The following is a 22,964-nucleotide window of genomic DNA, read 5'->3' as shown; positions in this document are numbered from 1 at the left end:
AAGAACAGCCAGACGAGTGGAAACAGGAACGAAAAGGAGGTTACTAGGACAAGCGCGCGGCGACGCAGTGTGCGTGAGTGCTTGCTTAACCTGTCTTTCAATTCCCCAGACTGTTAACCCGACAACACGCCCATAAGGAAGAATCCCCTCGGGATCAGTAGAAGCCACAGAAGAACTAAACAGACGGGATAAGGCATCAGGCTTGGTGTTCTTGCTACCCGGACGGTAAGAAATCACAAACTCGAAACGAGCGAAAAACAACGCCCAACGAGCTTGACGGGCATTAAGTCGTTTGGCAGAACGGATGTACTCAAGGTTCTTATGGTCTGTCCAAACGACAAAAGGAACGGTCGCCCTCCAACCACTGTCGCCATTCGCCTAGGGCTAAGCGGATGGCGAGCAGTTCACGGTTACCCACATCATAGTTGCGCTCAGATGGCGACAGGCGATGAGAAAAATAAGCGCAAGGATGAACCTTATCGTCAGACTGGAAGCGCTGGGATAGAATGGCTCCCACGCCTACCTCTGAAGCGCCAACCTCGACAATGAATTGTCTAGTGACGTCAGGAGTAACGAGGATAGGAGCGGACGTAAACGTTCTTTTAGAAGATCAAAAGCTCCCTGGGCGGAACCGGACCACTTAAAACACGTCTTGACAGAAGTAAGAGCTGTGAGAGGGGCAGCAACTTGACCGAAATTACGAATGAAACGCCGATAGAAATTAGCGAAACCTAAAAGCGCTGCAACTCGACACGTGACCTTGGAACGGGCCAATCACTGACAGCTTGGACCTTAGCGGAATCCATCTGAATGCCTTCAGCGGAAATAACGGAACCGAGAAAAGTAACGGAGGAGACATGAAAAGAGCACTTCTCAGACTTTACGTAGAGACAATTCTCTAAAAGGCGCTGTAGAACACGTCGAACGTGCTGAACATGAATCTCGAGTGACGGAGAAAAAATCAGGATATCGTCAAGATAGACAAAAACAAAGATGTTCAGCATGTCTCTCAGAACATCATTAACTAATGCCTGAAAAACAGCTGGCGCATTGGCGAGACCAAACGGCAGAACCCGGTACTCAAAATGCCCTAACGGAGTGTTAAACGCCGTTTTCCACTCGTCCCCCTCTCTGATGCGCACGAGATGGTAAGCGTTACGAAGGTCCAACTTAGTAAAGCACCTGGCTCCCTGCAGAATCTCGAAGGCTGATGACATAAGGGGGAAGCGGATAACGATTCTTAACCGTTATGTCATTCAGCCCTCGATAATCCACGCAGGGGTGCAGAGTACCGTCCTTCTTCTTAACAAAAAGAACCCCGCCCCGGCCGGAGAGGAAGAAGGCACTATGGTACCGGCGTCAAGAGACACAGACAAATAATCCTCGAGAGCCTTACGTTCGGGAGCCGACAGAGAGTATAGTCTACCCCGAGGAGGAGTGGTCCCCGGAAGGAGATCAATACTACAATCATACGACCGGTGAGGAGGAAGGGAGTTGGCTCGGGACCGACTGAAGACCGTGCGCAGATCATGATATTCCTCCGGCACTCCTGTCAAATCGCCAGGTTCCTCCTGAGAAGTAGGGACAGAAGAAACGGGAGGGATGGCAGACATTAAACACTTCACATGACAAGAAACGTTCCAGGATAGGATAGAATTACTAGACCAATTAATAGAAGGATTATGACATACTAGCCAGGGATGACCCAAAACAACAGGTGTAAACGGAGAACGAAAAATCAAAAAAGAAATAGTCTCACTGTGGTTACCAGATACTGTGAGGGTTAAAGGTAGTGTCTCAAATCTGATACTGGGAAGATGACTACCATCTAAGGCGAACATGGGCGTAGGCTTCTCTAACTCTCTGAAAGGAATGTCATGTTTCCGAACCCATGCTTCGTCCATGAAACAACCCTCAGCCCCAGAGTCTATCAAGGCACTACATGTAGCACCGAACCGGTCCAGCGTAGATGGACCGACAAAGTAGTACAGGATTTTGATGGAGAGACTTGAGTAGTTGCGCTCACCTGTAGCCCTCCGCTTACAGATGAGCTCTGGCTTTTACTGGACATGAATTAACAAAATGTCCAGCAACTCCGCAATAGAGGCACAGGCGGTTGGTGATCCTCCGTTCCCTCTCCTTAGTCGAGATGCGAATCCCTCCCAGCTGCATGGGCTCAGACTCTGAGCCAGAGGAGGGAGATGGTTGCGATGCGGAGCAGGGAAACACCGTTGATGCGAGCTCTCTTCCACGAGCCCGGTGACGAAGATCTACCCGTCGTTCTATGCGGATGGCGAGAGCAATCAAAGAGTCCACATCTGAAGGAACCTCCCGGGAGAGAATCTCATCCTTAACCACTGCGTGAGTCCCTCCAGAAAACGAGCGAGCAGCGCCGGCTCGTTCCACTCACTAGAGGCAGCAAGAGTGCGAAACTCAATAGAATAATCCGTTATGGACCGTTCACCTTGGCATAAGGAAGCCAGGGCCCTAGAAGCCTCCCTACCAAAAACTGAACGGTCAAAAACCCGAATCATCTCCTCTTTAAAGTTCTGGAACTTGTTAGAGCAATCAGCCCTTGCCTCCCTGATAGCTGTGCCCCATTCTCGAGCCCGGCCAGTAAGGAGTGAAATGACGTAAGCAACCCGAGCTCTCTCTCTAGAGTATGTGTTGGGTTGGAGAGAGAACACAATCTCACACTGCGTGAGAAAGGAGCGGCACTCAGTGGGCTGCCCGGAGTAGCAAGGTGGGTTATTAACCCTAGGTTCTGGAGGCTCGGCAGGCCAGGAAGTAACAGGTGGCACGAGACGAGACTCTGGAACTGTCCAGAGAGGTCGGAAACCTGAGCGGCCAGGTTCTCCACGGCATGGCGAGCAGCAGACAATTCCTGCTCGTGTCTGCCGAGCATGGCTCCTTGGATCTCGACGGCAGTGTAACGAGCGTCTGAAGTCGCTGGGTCCATTCCTTGGTCGGTTCCTTCTGTCATGCAGGTGAAAGAGGACCCAAAAGCGACTTGGCGAAAACAGAGTCTTTAATCCAGTAAAGTAATTACAAACAAAAAAAACACAACTTTCACTCGAAATGACGAGGACAAACTGGAGACTCGATCTTGAACAGCAGGTGAACAGCAGGTTGCCTCGGGAAGGCACTAGAACCAGACAGACTCAGACACCTGCTCACCACGCAGCATCTGAGGAAAACACGACACGACAGGGCGATACACAAACACAGCACGGTGAATTCTAGACAAGGAACCGACAGGACAGGAACGGAACACAAAGGAAGAAATAGGGACTCTAATCAGGGGAAAGGATCGGGAACAGGTGTGGGAAGACTAAATGATTGATTAGGGGAATAGGAACAGCTGGGAGCAGGAACGGAACGATAGAGAGAAGAGAGAGCGAGAGAGTGAGAGAGGGAGGGGGAGAGAGAGGGATAGAAAGAGGGAAAGAACCTAATAAGACCAGCAGAGGGAAACGAATAGAATGGGAAGCACAGGGACAAGACAAGATAATAAATGACAAAACATGACAATATACCCTTTCTACACCATATACCCTTTCTACACCATATACCCTTTCTACACCATATACCCTTTCTACACCATATACCCTTTCTACACCATATACCCTTTCTACACCATATACCCTTTCTACACCATATACCCTTTCTACATCATATACCCTTTCTACACCATATACCCTTTCTACACCATATACCCTTTCTACACCATATACCCTTTCTACACCATATACCCTTTCTACACCATATACCCTTTCTACATCATATACCCTTTCTACACCATATACCCTTTCTACACCATTTACCCTTTCCACACCATATACCCTTTCTACACCATATACCCTTTCTACACCATATACCCTTTCTACACCATTTACCCTTTCTACACCATATACCCTTTCTACACCATTTACCCTTTCTACACCATTTACCCTTTCTACACCATATACCCTTTCTACACCATATACCCTTTCTACACCATATACCCTTTCTACACCATATACCCTTTCTACACCATATACCCTTTCTACACCATATACCCTTTCTACACCATATACCCTTTCTACACCATATACCCTTTCTACACCATATACCCTTTCTACACCATATACCCTTTCTACACCATATACCCTTTCTACACCGTATACCCTTTCTACACCGTATACCCTTTCTACACCGTATACCCTTTCTACACCGTATACCCTTTCTACACCCTTTCTACACCATATACCCTTTCTACACCATATACCCTTTCTACACACCATATACCCTTTCTACACCATATACCCTTTCTACACCGTATACCCTTTCTACACCGTATACACCTTTCTACACCCCTTTCTACACCATATACCCTTTCTACACCAAATACCCTTTCTACACCATATACCCTTTCTACTTTCTACACCATATACCCTTTCTACACCATATACCCTTTCTACACCATATACCCTTTCTACACCATATACCCTTTCTACACCATATACCCTTTCTACACCATATACCCTTTCTACACCATATACCCTTTCTACACCATATACCCTTTCTACACCATATACCCTTTCTACACCATATACCCTTTCTACACCATATACCCTTTTTCTACACCATATACCCTTTCTACACCATATACCCTTTCTACACCATATACCCTTTCTACACCATATACCCTTTCTACACCATATACCCTTTTTCTACACCATATACCCTTTCTAAATCATATACCCTTTTTCTACACCATATACCCTTTCTACACCATATTTCTACACCATATACCCTTTCTACACCATATACCCTTTCTACACCATATACCCTTTCTACACCATATACCCTTTCTACACCATATACCCTTTCTACACCATATACCCTTTCTACACCATATACCCTTTCTACATCATATACCCTTTCTACATCATATACCCTTTCTACACCATATACCCTTTCTACACCATATACCCTTTCTACACCATATACCCTTTCTACACCATATACCCTTTCTACACCATATACCCTTTCTACATCATATACCCTTTCTACACCATATACCCTTTCTACACCATTTACCCTTTCTACACCATATACCCTTTCTACACCATATACCCTTTCTACACCATATACCCTTTCTACACCATTTACCCTTTCTACACCATTTACCCTTTCTACACCATTTACCCTTTCTACACCATATACCCTTTCTACACCATATACCCTTTCTACACCATATACCCTTTCTACACCATATACCCTTTCTACACCATAGACCCTTTCTACACCATATACCCTTTCTACACCATATACCCTTTCTACACCAATCATTTACTCCCTCTCTCACCATATACCCTCTCTCTCTCTCTCTCTTTCTCCCTTTCTACACCATATACCCTTTCTACACCATATACTTTCTACTCTCTCTCTCTCTCTCTCTCTCTCTCTCTCTCTCTCTCTCTCTCTCTCTCTCTCTCTCCTTCCTGTCTCCTTCCCTGTTTCTATCCCTCTCTCTCTCTCTCTCTCTCTCTCTCTCTCTCTCTCTCTCTCTCTCTCTCTCTCTCTCTCTCTCTCTCTCTCTCTCTCTCTCTCTCTCTCTCTCTCTCTCTCTCTCTCTCTCTCTCTCTCTCTCTCTCTCTCTCTCTCTCTCTCTCTCTCTCTCGTGGAGCCCATATAGTGACAGTGGTGAGGGGAAAGCGGGGTGAGGAGAGCCATTCAGAGATAACCGGTTTCAGCACCGCAGTACCACTGCACATTTCACTTAGATGGGCCACACTCACCCCCACTTCCCATCTAACCCCCTCCTGACTCCCGCTCTGTCTGGCTTACCAGCAAAGGGGAGACACCCCCTCCTTCCCCTTCTCCTCCCCCACAAGCACAGTTACATCCCCCTCCTCTTCACTGTGACCACAGACACTACCAGGGCAGACAAAGACATGGTTTTCAGTCATATGTCATGCATGCACAGAATGTATACTGTATCGTTTGTGCCAGAGTTTCATTGGGAAGAACCTCAGTGGAACAGAGCTCCACTGCCTTAGGTTTGGAGATTGTAAAATGTCAAATGGAAAAGTAGCAGTTCTACCACCTTAACGTGTCCAATTGAACTGTTGTTTCTATGCAGACTAAAGTGTCTCGGCTGGTACAATTTGATCAGTGACTGAGAGTGGATGTGCTTGGAAAAGAAGAGCGGAAAGTTTGTTGAGTTCCTCTGAGAATACACCCGTAAGTGCTTGTGTGTGAACATTAAAGAGAATGTCAGAATGTGTATGTGTTTATCTCGACCAGTCCCACACAATGAGAGCACTTAAAGGAACATGGGCAGAGTGAGAACCCAAGGGAAACATCAGGATGTGTATCAAAAGACATCCCCGACTCCCTTTCTCATCTCCACTGCTGTCTTCCCCTTCCCACCCGTCCACTCGAGCTCGAGGACTCTCTAAATGTAACGTATGTGTCTGGCACCCCTTTACCATGCATGAACATCCCCAATGACACATTACCGTGTAGACTGCCTGAAAAGGTTGTCTTACATTTCTTATCTGAGTGGTTAAACCCTTCTGATATGGCAGAGCTCCCAATCCACTTGGAAAGACACACAACAAGCTCGCCAGAGAAATATGGTGTGTGTGGATGTGAGTGTATGGGTGTGTGCCCAATGACAAACACTGCACACCCAGAATCCCTATACAGGCAGAAGAGACATTTCATATCAGACCAAATGACCTCTGGGAAGGGATGGCAACGTGTTTGCTCTTTATGCTTTGCGCATGACTGTACTGTCAGCTTTATCAAAACACAGTTTGAGGCACCCATGAGGCTTTGACTAGAATACCCATGCCTCCCTAGGGCAGAGTCTGTGGAGAAAACAGTAAAGGGCACCCTAGGGACTTGTAGGCCTACAAAGAACATGCTGAAAACTGGGACATCGTTGCCCAGAAGGTCGGGAGGGAGCAGGAAGATAAATTATACAGGTTGGACCTGAGGCTAATTTGTTTGTTTTAAACTGACAAACGCTTTGCTGACCATATTGGATTTGAATTTGTCTGATTTACAGTTTGTCTGAACTACAGTTGGAAAAGAGAGGGGAAGAATAACAGAAAGAGACGATGCACAGACAAAGCTACAGTAACATGTAACATGCTATCGGGGAATGCTGAGCTTTTATTCCTCCAGGTCTCATCTTTCCCCTTTGTGGATCTGAGGCACAGTGTCTCTCTCTCTTTCTCTCAATTCAATTTACTGGCTTTAATGGCATGGGAATCGTATGTGTCAATTGCCAAAGCAAGTGAAATACCTAATAAACAAAAGTGAAACAATAAACAATAAAAAATGAACAGTAAACATTAAACTTACAAAAGTTCCAAATGTCATATTATGTATACAGTTGAAGTCAGAAATTAACATACACCTTAGCCAAATATATTTAAACTCAGTTTTTCACAAATCCTAGTAAAAAAAGTATTATTTCAGCTTTTATATTTCCTTCATCACATTCCCAGTGGGTCAGAAGTTTACATACACTCAATTAGTATTCAGTAGCATTGCCTTTAAATTGCTTAACTTGGGTCAAACATCTTGGGTAGCCTTCCACAAGCTTCCCACAATAAGTTTTGGCCCATTCCTCCTGACAAAGCTGGTGTAACTGAGTCAGGTTTGTAGACCGCCTTGCTCGCAGACACTTTTTCAGTTCTGCCCACAACTTTTCTATGGGATTGAGGTCAGGGCTTTGTGATGGCCACTCCAATGCCTTGACTTTGTTGTCCTTAAGCCATTTTACCACAACTTTGGAAGTATGCTTGGTGTCATTGTCCATTTGGAAACCCATTTGCGACCAAGCTTTAACTTCCGGACTGATGTCTTGAGATGTTGCGTCAATATATCCACATCATTTTCCTACCTCATGATGCCATCTATTTTGTGAAGTGCACCAGTCTCTCCTGCAGCAAAGCACCCCCACTTCATGATGCTGCCACCCACCTGCTTCACAGTTGGGATGGTGTTCTTCGGCTTGCAAGCCTCCCCCTTTTTCCTCCAAACATAACGATGGTCATTATGGCCAAACAGTTCTATTTTTGTTTCATCAGACCAGAGGACATTTCTACAAAAAGTATTATCTTTGTCCCCATGTGCAGTTGCAAACCGTAGTCTGGCTTTTTTTTATGGCGGTTCTGGAGCAGTGGCTTCATCCTTGCTGAGCGGCCTTTCAGGTTATGTCGAAATGGGACTCGTTTTACTGTGGATATAGATACTTTTGTACCAGTTTCCTCCAGTATCTTCACAAGGTCTTTTGTTCTGGGATTGATTTGCACTTTTCGCACCAAAGTACTTTCATCTCTAGGAAACAGAACGCGTCTCCTGCCTGAGCGGTATGACGGCTGTGTGGTCCTATGGTGTTTATACTTGCGTACTATTGTTTGTACAGATGAATGTGGTACCTTCAGACATTTAGAAATTGCTCCCAAGGATGAACACGACTTGTGGAGGTCTTGTGGAGGTTTTTCAATGATTTATTTTGATTTTCCCAAGATGTCAAGCAAAGAGGCACTGATTATGAAGGTAGGCCTTGAAATACATCCACAGGTACAATGATGTCAATTAGCCAATGATGTCAATTAGCCTATCAGGAGCTTCTAAAGCCATGACATTATTTTCTGGAATTTTCCAAGCTGTTTAAAGGCACAGTCAACTTAGTGTATGTAAACTTCTGAACCACTGGAATTGTGATACAGTGAATTATAAGTGAAATAATCTGTCTGTAAACAATTATTAGAGAATTACTTGTGTCATGCACAAAGTAGATGTCCTAACCAACTTCCCAAAACTATAGTTTGTTAACAAGACATTTGTGGAGTGGTTGAAAAACAAATTTTAATGACTCCAACCTAAGTGTATGTAATCTTCCGACTTCAACTGTATACACAGTGTTGTAATGATGTGCAAATAGTTAAAGTACAAAAGGGAAAATAAATAAACATAAATATAAATCCCTCCCTCTCTCTCTCTCTCTCTCTCTCTCTCTCTCTCTCTCTCTCTCTCTCTCTCTCTCTCTCTCTCTCTCTCTCTCTCTCTCTCTCTCTCTCTCTCTCTCTCTCTCTCTCTCTCTCTCTCTCTCTCTCTCTCTCGGGAAGCCAATCAGACAGGAGGGTACTCAATGGCTCTGTTCTTAGAAAACACCAGCTGAACAGTCATTTAATGATACAGTCAGTCATAGAAACAAACCATAATTACACACTAGACCTAAAATCATCATGCTCATTAGCAGTACTTAGCAGCATGTTCAGTACAGCTGTTTGGTTGTTGCTGGTCTGACATGTGAAACAAAAGTGGTAAGCTGATCATGGTAAGCTGAAATCAGCTTAAATCAGTTATACCAAATTCCTATCAACATGTTAAATGTGCAACCAGAGGGAAAAATAATTCTAGATCACCTTTACTCCACATAAAGAGACTCATACAAAGCTCTCCCTCGCCTTCCATTTGGTAAATCCGACCACAACTCTATCCTTCTGATTCCTGCTTACAAGCAAAAATAAAGCAGGAAGCACCAGTGACTCAGTCTATTAAAAAGTGGTCAGATGAAGCAGATGCTAAACTACAGGACTGTTTTGCTATCACAGACTGGAACATGTTCCATGATTCTTCCGATGACATTGAGGAGTACACCACATCAGTCACTGGCTTTATCAATAAGTGTATCGAGGACATCGTCCCCACAGTGACTGTACGTACATACCCCAACCAGAAGCCATGGAATACAGGGAACATTCGCACTGAGCTAAAGGGGCGGGACTCTAACCCGGAAGCTTACAACAAATCCTGCTATACCCTGCGACGAACAATCAAACAGTCAAAGCTTCAATACAGGGCTAAGATTGAATCATACTACACCGGCTCCGATGCTCGTCTTATGTGGTAGGGCTTGCAAATTATTACAGAGTACAAAGGGAAGCACAGCCACGAGCTGCCCAGTGACACAAGCCTAGCAGACGAGCTAAATCACTTCTATGCTTGCTTCGAGGCTAGCAACACTGAGGCATGCATGAGAGCATCAGCTGTTCCAGATGACCGTGTGATCATGCCCTCCATAGCAGATGTGAGTAAGACCTTTAAACAGGTCAACATACACAAGGCTGCAGGGCCAGACGGATTACCAGGATGTGTGCTCCGGGCATGTGCTGACCAACTGGCAGGTGTCTTCACTGACATTTTCAACATGTCCCTGATTGAGTCTGTAATACCAACATGTTTCAAGCGGACCACCATAGTCCCTGTGCCCAAGAACACAAAGGCAACCTGCCTAAATGACTACAGACCCGTAGCACACGTCCGTAGCCATGAAGTGCTTTGAAAGGTTGGTAATGGCTCACATCAACACCATTATCCTAGAAACCCTAGACCCAATCCAATTTGCATACTGGCCAAACAGATCCACAGATGATGCAATTTCTATTGTACTCCACACTGCCCTTTCCCACCTGGACAAAAGGAACACTTATGTAAGAAAGCTATTCATTGACTACAGATCAGCGTTCAACACCATTGTACCCTCAAAGCTCATCACTAAGCTAAGGATCCTGGGACTAAACACCTCCCTCTGCAACTGGATCCTGGACTTCCTGACGGGCCGCCCCCAGGTGGTGAGGGTATGTAGCAACACATCTGCCATGCTGATCCTCAACACTGGAGCTCCCCAGTACTCCCCTCTTGTACTCCCTGTTCACCCATGACTGCATGGCCAGGCACTACTCCAACACCATCATTAAGTACGTAGGCCTGATCACCGACAATGATGAGACAGCCTATAGAGAGGAGGTCAGAGACCTGGCCGGGTGGTGCCAGAATAACATCCTATCCCTCAATGTAACCAAGACTTAGGAGATGATTGTGGACTACAGGAAACGGAGGACCGAGCACGTCCCCATTCTCATCGACGGGGCTGTATTGGAGCAGGTTGAGAGCGTCAAGTTCCTTGGTGTTCACATCCAACAACAATCTACAATGGTCCAAACACACCAAGACAGTCGTGAAGAAGGCACGACAAAGCCTATTCCCCCTCAGGAAACTAAAAAGATTTTGCATGGGTCCTGAGATCCTCAAAAGGTTCTACAGCTGCAACATCGAGAGTATCCTGTCTGGTTGCATCACTGCCTGGTACGGCAATTGCTCGGCCTCTGACTGCAAGGCACTACAGAGGGTAGTGCGTACGGTCCAGTACATCACTAGGGCTAAGCTGCCTGCCATCCAAGCCCTAAAAATGGTCAAAGACCCCAGCCACCCCAGTCATAGACTGTTCTCTCTACTACCGCATGGCAAGCGGTACCGGAGTGCCAAGTCTAGCTTTCGTCCTCCTCTGGGTACACCTTACATTTGTCTCTCGACCTGTGTGCACCTACGCTGTCATCTGTCATTCATAGGCTAGGTTGTAGCAACCTCATGATGGGTATAAGGACAATTAGAGTATCATGCAGTAGCCTAAACCTATTGCAGTTACATTGAACTTGGTGAATGGAATTTGAATGACAGTCATCCAACATGCTGTAATAGAAATAAGGACATGCTCATAATCCCACCAAAATTGTCTGTATAATGCATTATGAGAACATGTATAATGCATTATGCATATGGACGTCATGGAAAGTGTTACCAGCAAAGTTTTTTCCTGCTTCACCCTGTCCCTGGATCTCTCATCTCATGTTTTTTAGGCATTGTCTGTTTCTGTCAGTATGTCTCTGCCTTCGCCACATCACAGGGTATGTGTATGGGTGGGAATGAGGGGGAAATTAGGGGGGGGGGCAGGGCATAAGAGGGATATGAGGAGGAAAATAGAGGGGTAAACGGGGAGAAGAGAGAAGAACCTTTGCGGGAGGGGCATACTGAGATTTCCACTTCCTCAATCCCAGCAGGCTGCAGGGGGATCTTGAGTGTTCAAAGCCAGAGACACACACAGACTGGGAGAGAGCAGAAAGAGGAGAAGGGAGAAGGGCATACATGGAGAAATAGTGTAGGGATGGGCTGTCGGAGATCAGGGGCAGTAAAAAAACACTGTTTAAAAGTAACAAAGGGGCTCCCTCTCCCCATGCCTATTCCACCACTACACTCCACTACACTCCACCACTACACTCACAACTCTACCAATATCACATGACCTATTCACAATCCAAAGCACTATAAAGTGGCTTGCAAAAGTCATCCCCCGTGGTGTTTTTCCTATTTTGTTTTCATTCGGATTTTATGTCATGGACATACACAAAATAGTCCAAATTGGTCAAGTCTAATGAAAAAAATTACTTGTTTAAAAAAATTACATTTAAAAAAGATGGAAAAGTGGTGCATGCATATGTAGTCACCCACTTTGCTATGAAGCCCCTAAATAAGATCTGGTACAACCAATTACCTTCAGTAGTCACATAATTAGTTCAATAAATTACACCTGTGTGCAATCAAAGTGTCACATGATCTCAGTATATATACACCTGTTCTGAAAGGCCCCAGAATCTGCAACACCACTAAGCAAGGGGCACCACCAAGCAAGCAACACCATGAAGACCAAGGAGCTCTCCAAACAGATCAGGGACAAAGTTGTGGAAGAGTACAGATCAGGGTTGGGTTATTATAAAAAAACATCCCACTGAACACCATTAAATACGTTATTACAAATTTGAAAGAATATGGCACCACAACAAACCTGCCAAGAGGTGGCCGCCCACCAAAACTCACAGACCAGGCAAGGAGGGTATTAATCAGAGAGGCAACAAAGAGACCAACGATGACCCTGAAGGAGCTGCAAAGCTCCACAGCGGAGATTGGATCACTTTAAGGATAACTTTAAGCCGTACACTCCACAGAGCTGGGCTTTACGGAAGTCCAGCCAGAAAAAGCCATTGCTTGAAAAAAGTAATAAGCAAACACGTTTGGTGTTCGCCAAAAGGCATGTGGGAGACTCCCCAAATATATGAAAGATGGTACTCTGGTGAGATGAGACTAAAATTGAGCTTTTTGGCCATCAAGGAAAATGCAATGTCTGGCGCAAACCCAACACCCAACACACCCCGAGAACACCATCCCCACAGTGAAGCATGGTGGGGGCAGCATCATGCTGTCGGGATGTTTTTCATCGACAGGGACTGGGAAACTGGTCAGAATTGAAGGAATGATGGATGGCGCTAAATACAGAGAGAGAGAGGGAGATTCTTGAGGGAAACCTGTTTCAGTCTTCCAGAGATTTGAGACTGGGACGGAGGTTCACCTTCCAGCAGGACAATGACCCTAAGCATACTGCTAAAGCAACACTTGAGTGGTTTAAGGGGAAACATTTAAATGTCTTGGAATGGCCTAGTCAAAGCACAGACCTCAATCCAATTGAGAATCTGTGGTATGACTTAAAGATTGCTATACACCAGCGGAACCCATCCAACTTGAAAGAGCTGAAGCAGTTTTGCCTTGAAGAATGGGCAAAAATCCCAATACCCCAAGAGACTTGCAGCTGTAATTGCTGCAAAAGGTGGCTCTACAAAGTATTGACTTTGCAGTCTTATTTCTTGTTTGTTTCACAATAAAAAATATTTTGCTTCTTCAAAGCATGTTGTGTTAATAAAATAATACAAACCCCCCAAAAATCTATTTTAGTTCCAGGTTGTAAGGCATAAAATAAGGAAAATGCAAAGGGTGTGAAAACTTTCACAAGCCACTGTATATACAAACGTAAGTGGACATCCCTTCAAATTTTGGGATTCGGCTATTTCAGCCACACCCATTGCTGACGGGCACACAGCCAATCTCCATAGACAAACATTTCTGTAAAAATCGTCTGTCCTCGGTTGCAACACTCACTACCGAGTTCCAAACTGCCTCTGGAAGCACAATGGGTTTCCATGGCCGAGCAGCCACACACAAGCGTAAGATCACCATGCACAATGCCAAGAGTCGGCTGGAGTGGTGTAAAGCTCACCACCATTGGACTCTGGAGCAATCTAAAAGTATTCTCTGGAGTGATGAATCACTGCCCGAATGCATAATGCCAACTGTAAAATTTGGTGCAGGAGGAATAATGGTCTGGGGCTGTTTTTTATGGTTCGGGCTACGCCCCTTTGTTCCAGTGAAGGGACATCTTAACATTACAGCATACAATGACTGATTGGTGTGGAAGAACTTCACTGGCCTGCACAGAGCCCTGACCTCAACCCCATCGAACACCTTTGGGATGAATTGGGAACGCCGACTGCGAGCCAGGCCTAATCGCCCAACATCTGTGCCTGACCAGCTCACTAACGCTTTTGTGGCCTAATGGAAGCCCCCGCAGCAATATTCCAATTCCCAGAAGAGTGGAGGCTGTTACAGCAGCAAAAGGGGGACCAACTCCATATTAATGTCCACGATTTTGGAATGCGTTGTCCACATTTCTTTTGTCATGTAGTGTACTTCAAAATACAGTTTTTATTATGGGACTTAGGGGAGGCATTTTCCTTCACGATATCATCTACTGGCAAGACAAAGAGTATGTAGGGCTATGTTTGGATATTTCGATACAACTTACTTATAATTCTTTTTGGATTGGCCATGTATCCAGATAACCCATTTTACATGACAGAATCCAGAAATGAAGTCACACAACAAAAGGCCTGGAAGCAGAGATCTATAACACAAAAGGGTCCCCTTTCACTTTCCAAAATCAACTAGAACGTCCCTTCTCTCTAGACACATAGAACTTGGTCTACATATCAGTGGATTTAACCACAGCAAACCAATATGTTCTTTCTTAAAACTGTCAGGGGTGCACTAACAATTGAAATGCTGTACCAGCAAGGGAAATCTCTATTGCCGTGAAAGAAACAGAGAAAGAGAGAGAGAGAGAAAATACCATTTATGCCTCTCACATTTCCGAGCATTACTGTAGAATTGCAAACTTTAATAACCGCAGCCGTCCCCCCTCCCTATTTCCCTCTCCGCGCTCATCTTCCCTCGCCACACTTCACATCTCATTGTGATCGATGTCTTTTCAGAGGGGCACACGGAATCCAGATGATAGAGCACAGACCAACCACAAGCCACACCTGAAGCATCCCCAACCTCTCTTTCTCCTTTCCTTCTCTCTCTCCCTTTCTCTTTATTTCTGTCTTTCGTTCTCTCTTTCACTGATTTCTCTCTCCTTCTCTACCTCGGTATATCCTCCTCTCTCTCTCTCTCTCTTTCTCTCCCTACACTATTTCTCTCTAGCTTTCAACTGCATGAAAGAGGAAGTGAATGTGCGCCTCAATGAAGAGATGTCAGAACAGAAGGAAGCCGAAACTAAGTGTTGGGTAAGGAGGATGATTACAATTTTGAATTGTACATTTAGTAATTTTACAGACTCTCTTATCCAGAGCGACTTAAAAGAGCAAACACAGGTTTTGTGCTCAAGACTTTTCACCTAGTCGGCTCAGGGATTCAAACCAGAGACCTTTTGGTTACTGGCCCAACACGGTTAACCACTGGGCAAAGTAATGGTCTGGTTTAACTTTAAAGATTGTCCCTGTGTAACAACTACACTGTAAGGCTCCACAGCCCACAATAATCTATAGCTGGTCTGGTGAATACAGTCCAATACTGCTATAACTAATGTATTCAAAGTGACAGCGCCACACGAGCCGTTCAGATATATTATACTGTAATTGACATTGCAATGTTACATAATCCATTAGTAACATCCACATAAAACCAGCTCAAAAAAACGAGAGGGTTACATTTTTCATTATGTGGAAAACAGAAGGCTACGCAAATACATATTGCACATTTTTTCGATTGAAATCCCCCTCTCTTCAAAATAGGCAACAATCCTGAGTGACTGTATTTTCCATAATTTGACCACATATGGAAATGTATTCTGTCCAGTTATCCTGTGTATATTTTCAGTGGGGTCAAGTTAGGGTTGCATCTTCTGATGCTTAATGAGTGAGGCTCGTCAAAATAATCACACAATCGTTCTTTTATTTTCATTTTCTTACTCAAAGAAAATCATAGTGTATTCAACAGGATAACTTCCAGGGTCATCATTACCTTTTGTTTGTGAGCGGCGAGGTATCCCTGTAGTCTCTCTGCTCTGAGGAAGGGACTGCTGTGCACTGCGAAGCGCACGTCCAGTGTCCTCTCCCTGACGTCCATCAGGCTGAAGACGTTGATGTCGTCAACGCCCACCGCCAACATCTCTGACAGGAAGTCCATCAGCAGTTCATAGCGACTCCTCAAGCTACCACGCTGCTCAATAAACTCCTTCGCTGTGACGTCTGCAACACACCACACATAGACACACAAACAAACAAAGTTATACAAGTTCAGAATAGAACATATGCCAGAGGACTCGTCCCTCTCGTTTTCCGAGGCTAAATTAATGCATCCCCCCAATCTCTTCAATGAGCAGGAGAAACTTACAGGCAATAAACAGAATGTGTTCCCAGACCTGACCAGACAGGCCCTGTCAATCTCCTCCCCTCTCCCCGCCCGAGAGCCACTGGCCCTGGCTCAGCAAGACAGACACCACACATCCCTGCTACACATTGTCACAGTCACAGCCAACGCTCACACAAAAAGACCCCTCTGGCTATGTCAGGGATATTGAGAGGTAGAGGACGGAACAGCCTTCAACCTCAATTTGGAAGAGTTGCCAAGGAGAGGGTGCCAAGGTGAGAGAGCTCCTGAGCTGAGGCCGTCTCTCCCCTGAGTCAAGGATTCCTCTAATTGAGCCGACACCTTCTAGCATGGGATTAGGAGAGAGAGGGGAGCTGGGGCTGGAGCAGGGGCCCTGGGCTTGACCTCTGCCCACCCCCACTCCCCGCAGTCCCCTGGGCCCTGTTTGACACAGACAGGGTCCCCCTACTGCTCCAATCGAAACTCTTTAGCACACAGGAGACAGGTGGAAAGGAAAGGAAAAGAGATTTCATCCAATTTTAATGATATCAGTGACATAGTTAGAAATAGTTATAAGGGAGATGGCTCCAATAGTCATATCTGGTGAATGAAACGTTTAATAAATTCATGTTTTTGAATTTGGTTGTTAATAAAAAGTGTAGTGTGTGTAACTGTCTGACTAAATATGTGAGTGTGTGTGTAACTTTCTGACAATGTGTAGTGTGTCTGTGTGCTCTCATCTCTCCAACTCTTAATCCCCGCACTGACGGCAGGCTTTAAGTGTCATGCTGGGAACACCTGAGCTGTGTCAATCTGGGATCATTAGGTCCCGAGGAGTGTCAGTGTTGCTCAGTGTGATTAAGGCCATGGGAGCAGACAGAGGGAGGAATCCTAGATTGACAATAAGAGAATGGAAATGGAGCTCAGTGAGGGGATGCTGCAGCCATCTGTCTGGTCTCATTACCAGTGCTGTGGGAGACAGGCAGGGACTGTCTTTAACATGGAGGGACAGATTTACACCTGGCTTTGATCCAATGCAATGATCACATTGACTCTCCTTCCCACGGGCATTAGGGGGATACACACAAACCCACACACACACGCACACACACACACACGCACACAAAACAAAGACATGTACATACACCCCCCTAAGTATTTATTTGGACACTGAAGCTATTGGATATTAGATAAAAAGTTATATATTTAAGGGTATGGTAACACTTGTAGAGCATCAACCGATGGACTATCTACAGACTATCAGTAACATGCCAACTGCATGTCTGCTGACTTTCAACAATAAATTGTCTGTAGTCCAGCTACAGATGTTCAATTCTTTAAAACATCTTGGGGCTACGTTCCCGTAGTAAATGGGATATTTTGTCAGGACAAGATGCTAGAATATGCATATAATTGAAGCTTAGGATAGAAAACACTCTAAAGTTTCCAAAACTGTAAAAATATTGTCTGTGAGTATAACAGAACTGATGTTGCAGGCGAAAGCCTGAGAAAAATCCAATCCGGAAGTGCTCATGTTTTGAAAGCGCTGCGTTCCAATGCGTCCCTACTGAGCAGTGAATGGGCTATCAACCAGATTACTTTTTCTCCGTATTCCCCAAGGTGTCTACAGCATTGTGACGTAGTTTTACGCATTTCTGTTGAAGAATACCCGTAGGCGGCTACATTGCGCAAGTAGTCACCTGATGCTCTCAGAGAGATTCTCGCGTAAAATACAGAGGTAGCCATTACTCCAATCGGTCCTACTGAAAAACTAATTGTCCCGATGGATATATTATCGAATAGATATTTGAAAAACACCTTGAGGATTGATTATAAACAACGTTTGCCATGTTTCTGTCGATATTATGGAGCTAATTTGGAATATTTTTCGCCGTTTTCGTGACGCCGATTTCTCAACCAAAACGTGAAGAACAAACGGAGCTATTTCGCCTTACAAAAATGATATTTTTGGAAAAAAGGAACATTTGCTATCTAACTGGGAGTCTCGTGAGTGAAAACATCCGAAGCTCATCAAAGGTAAACGATTTAATTTGAATGCTTTTCTGATTTCCGTGACCAAGTTACCTGCTGCTAGCTGGACAAAATGCTATGCTAGGCTGTAAACATATTTTGAAAATCTGAGGTGACAGGGTGATTAACAAAAGGCTAAGCTGTGTCTCAATATATTTCACTTGTGATTTTCATGAATAGGAATATTTTCTAGTAATATTTATGTCTGTTGCGATATGCTAATTAGTGTCAGATGATGACAACGGTCCCGTTCACGGGATGGGGTGTCACTAGAGGTTAAAATAATGTGTGAGACTATAGCACAATTAACATGGTAGTCAAAAATCCAAAGAAAAACCAACCTGATTTATTTGATTTGTTTAAGGTCCCAGGCTCTAATAATGGAAAGCTATGGGTCTTATGCAATTCAAACTCCCAGATTGCAATTCCTATGGCTTCCACTAGATGTCAAAAGTCTTTGTTCAAGGTTTTGGGCTTGTTTCTTCCAAAACAAGGAAGAATTTGGAGTTTTGGTACAAAGAGTCACAGTTTGAAATCAGTCTGTGGGCGCGTGACGAAGAGGACACTTTTCTATTGAACTTACTTCTTTCCGTATGAAATATTATAGTTTATTTACATTTTAGGGAACCTGAAGATTGTTTAGATACGTAGTTTGACTTGTTTGAACAGAGTTTAGTGGTAGGTTTTTGGATTCCTTTGTCTACATTTTGAACAAGTGGATTACTTAAATTGATGGCGCCAACTAAACAGACTTTTTGGGAAATAAAGAAGGATTTTATCTAACAAAATTACCATTAATGTTGTAGCTGGGACCCTTGGGATGGCAAACAGAGGAAGATTTTCAAAACTAAGTGATTTATTTAATCGCTATTTGTGATTTTATGAAGCCTGTGCTGGTTGAAAAATACGTTGATGTGGGGCGCCGTCCTCAAACAATCGCATGGTATGCTTTCGCTGTACAGTAAATCTGACAATGCAATTAGATTAACAATAATTTAAGCTTTTAAATGATATAAGATACTTGTATGTTGATAAATGTTTAATATTACAATTATTTATTTGAATAGCGCGCCCTCCAATTTCACCGGATGTTGTCGACAGGTGTCCAGCTAACGGGATGCCTATTAAACAATAAAATCTAATTCCCCAACGTTTAGTATTTTGGATAGTATTGGATAGTATTTTGGAATTCAACTCCACAAATGAAAGCACTTTATGTATCTAGTTCCCACATTTGAAGGTGTCATAAGTATTTGGACAAATTCACTTACAGTATATAACATTAATTCAAAAGTTTCGTATTTGGTCCCATATTCCTAGCATGCAATGACTACATCAAGCTTGTGACTACAAACTTGTTGGATGCATTTGCAATTTGCTGTGGTTCTGGCCAATAGAAATGAATTGTAAATAATGTAATGTCATTTTGGAGTCACTTTCATCTTTAACTTTCAATGATTAATTCATCCACATGAATGTAAAAGTGTTCAGACACATATTCTAGTCTTATTTACAATAAAAGTGACTCCAAAATGACACACTAAATTATTAACCATTCGTTTCTATTGGGCACAACAACCCAAAACACAACCAAAACAAACTGCAAATGCATCCAATAACTTTGTAGAGTCACACGCTTGATGTAGTCATTGTGTGCTGGGAATATGGGACCAAAATACTAAACTTTTGACTAAACTGAAAACCATAAGTGAATTTGTCAAAATAATTATTACACCTTCAAATGGGGGGACTAGATACATAAAGTGCATTGATTTCTAAGTGGTGCAACAGATATGTATGAAAATACCCTCAAATAAAAAGGTGACATTCTGTACTGTTGCCTCATATAAAACATTTGATCTCAAATCCAAAATGGTGGAGGAGGACCTCCATTAAAAGAGACTAGCATGCCCCTGTCATGTCAGGTCAGCAGACAGACACACTGATGGTGACAGAGCAGAGGGTCTCAGTTGACTGGGTCAATAGGACCTTGAGACAGACTCAGAGGTTAGTATTGGTGTTAATCCCAGAGGTGAACTGAAGATATTTTTTCCAATTTCTATTTTTATTGATCGCATGAAGCAGGAAGCAGGAGAGATGCAAACAGGTGAGGTGGGCCCCAGAGTTAGACAGAAGGGAGGGAAGGGGGAGAATGGAATGAAGGATTAAATGTGAACCTTTTTCTAACTAATCTCCCAGCCAGAAAAAGACACATTCAAGCTGTTTCAAAGTTCTTTATCCCACATACAAGACATTACCCAGAGGGCTGTGCGTTTGAGAGAGAGAGCAAAAGAGAGTGAGTGTGTGTGTACTTGTTTTCCTACCTTCCTTTACCAGGACCCTAATGTCCTAATAATTCACCTGGTTGGCCTGACAAGGTAGGAAAACAATAATCATAAAAAAAAGACTTCTTCATGTCCTGAATTTGCTATTTTAAGCTTAAGGGTTAGATTTAGGGTTTTGGGGTTAAGGTTAGGGTTAAGGTTAGGGTTAGGTTTAGGGTCAGGTTAAACGGTTAGGGGTTAGGGAAAATAGGATTTGTAATGGTCAAACATTTTTACTCCCCCCAAAAGTCCTGAAATTTCACGAAAATAAAGCTGTGTGTGTGTGTGTGTGTGTGTGTGTGTGTGTGTGTGTGTGTGTGTGTGTGTGTGTGTGTGTGTGTGTGTGTGTGTGTGTGTGTGTGTGTGTGTGTGTGTGTGTGTGTGTGTGTGTGTGTGTGTGTGTTTCTTTGAATATGTCATATATGCTTGTGTGAACTGGTGTGGGCATCTCAAGGATTCACTATTTATCACACATTTCACCTTTCAATCATATTCTCCTGCAAGTTTTCCACAAAGAGCCTTAATCTCCCAGAATAAGATTTAACAGTACATGTCCTTATTGCCTTCCACATTTGTTCTTGAAATGGGATTTAAAATGTCAAGGAAGCGATGTCAGTAATACTATAAGTTGAATTTTACATAATCCTTCCTTCCTTGGAATCCATGAGAATGTTTACAGAGTGCTTTATTTGTGAAATAACCTGAAAATGGCTTTCACAATCCCAATTACCTTCAGGTAATTGCTGTTTACAAATGCATTTGGATTGGGGGCAGTCTTGGTGTTGACATTTAACATTTCCTGGGTTGTGTCTACAGATGTATAGTTAACCCAATGTGTCCCACTGTAACACCGCACGGTTTAGGACTTCTAACACTGTTTAAACGTTGTGTGTTTCAGCTACGGACGTCGGGGTTTTACCATTGGAATCGCCGACTTCTTCTGCGTCCGTAGACACCAACCACGTCTGTGTGATTAAATGGGGGCTGAGCAAGATCGGTGTTTGTGAGACAAGGGTGGATCTCGAAGAGGCCCCGGATCTTTCTGTAAAAACGTCTGTAGAGTCCGAATGGTTTAAGCAACAAACGACTAAAAGCTCTCTATGACAATCGGAGACGCTCACGAACACATTGCTCTATGATGCTCACACGCTACTCAGGAGTCATTCGAAGGTAAGGGGTTCTTCTAGGGAAACGCCACACAGTTGAAACAGTCGAAACGGACTCGTTGGATAATCATTTCCCACTGAGGAAACAATTGATGTACTTACAATATTCATATCAATTCATTTTTATAAATGTTTTGATTTGGCAGACCTTGTTTTTTCTATCTGACAGTAAAACTCATGAACGCAAGTGTTCATGTTAAATTCTACTACTTGTAGCCCTGGTTTCCCTAAAAAAGAAAATGGTAAAACACTTCATTGTGAGGATAAATATATGGGCTGGGCTTGCGGACAAGTCACATGAATACAGTCTTGCTGGGGTCTCAGGACTGATTAGGGTAATTGCACTCTTGGTTGAGCGTCTGAGTCTGGTTCAGTTCTCAGCACTACAGCAGTTGTTGCCATATTGCTTCCAATAACACTCACCTTCAACAGACATTTTATGCCACGAGCCATTTCGATCAATACAAACTCTCCAGCTCTCTAAATGCAGTGGATATTGTTGTCATTTAGAGGATGCACTCGAAATACCCGGCTAAGAAGTTTACGAAACCAAGCGGCTCTACTGTAGATGAAATGGACTGAAGCAGAGCGCAAACAAACATTGATTACGGAAGATTTTGGTTCCATTTTCATCACTTACAGTGCATATTATAAAACGTCCTGTTTACCCAGTTCCCTTTAAATAAATAATGTTACATCGTATATAATCACCAGCTGTAATGTAACGGCTCCTGGTTGGTGTGACTACATTGCCTGCTGCGTTTTTTTTTAAGCAAATCCCTTTATCAGCTTATATGAGCCATGACTCCCTCCGCTATTCCTCTCTCTCTCTCTCTCTCTTTTCATTTAAATATCTCAGAAATCATAAAATCCCCTCAGCCATAGACCATCTCTTCCAGAGTATATTTCATTTTCACACACACAAGCGGTGCATCAGACAATAATTGACGCCCAAAATGAAAGTGCTGAGGAAGCAAAACATTGTCTAATTATAATTCAGAATGACATACCTCCAAGAATGACCTGTTTCCACTGTTACTAACCCATACATTGTATC

The 22,964-nt window shown here is 43.7% G+C and overlaps 1 protein-coding gene across 1 annotated transcript in view; it reads right to left on the bottom strand.

The window, feature by feature from the left end:
- Positions 1 to 22,964, bottom strand: part of si:ch211-186j3.6 (neural-cadherin) — a 252,531-nt gene that overhangs the window by 72,098 nt on the left and 157,469 nt on the right. Inside the window, exon 21 of the mRNA XM_046349618.1 lies at positions 16,039 to 16,265. Within this exon, the coding sequence (XP_046205574.1) occupies positions 16,039 to 16,265 (227 nt within the window). The remainder of the gene's footprint in view (positions 1 to 16,038; positions 16,266 to 22,964) is intronic.

The sequence above is a fragment of the Oncorhynchus gorbuscha genome, linkage group LG05, assembly GCF_021184085.1.
Source record: "Oncorhynchus gorbuscha isolate QuinsamMale2020 ecotype Even-year linkage group LG05, OgorEven_v1.0, whole genome shotgun sequence".
Taxonomy (NCBI): Eukaryota; Metazoa; Chordata; class Actinopteri; order Salmoniformes; family Salmonidae; genus Oncorhynchus; species Oncorhynchus gorbuscha.
This window is presented reverse-complemented; position numbering and strand designations above follow the sequence as displayed.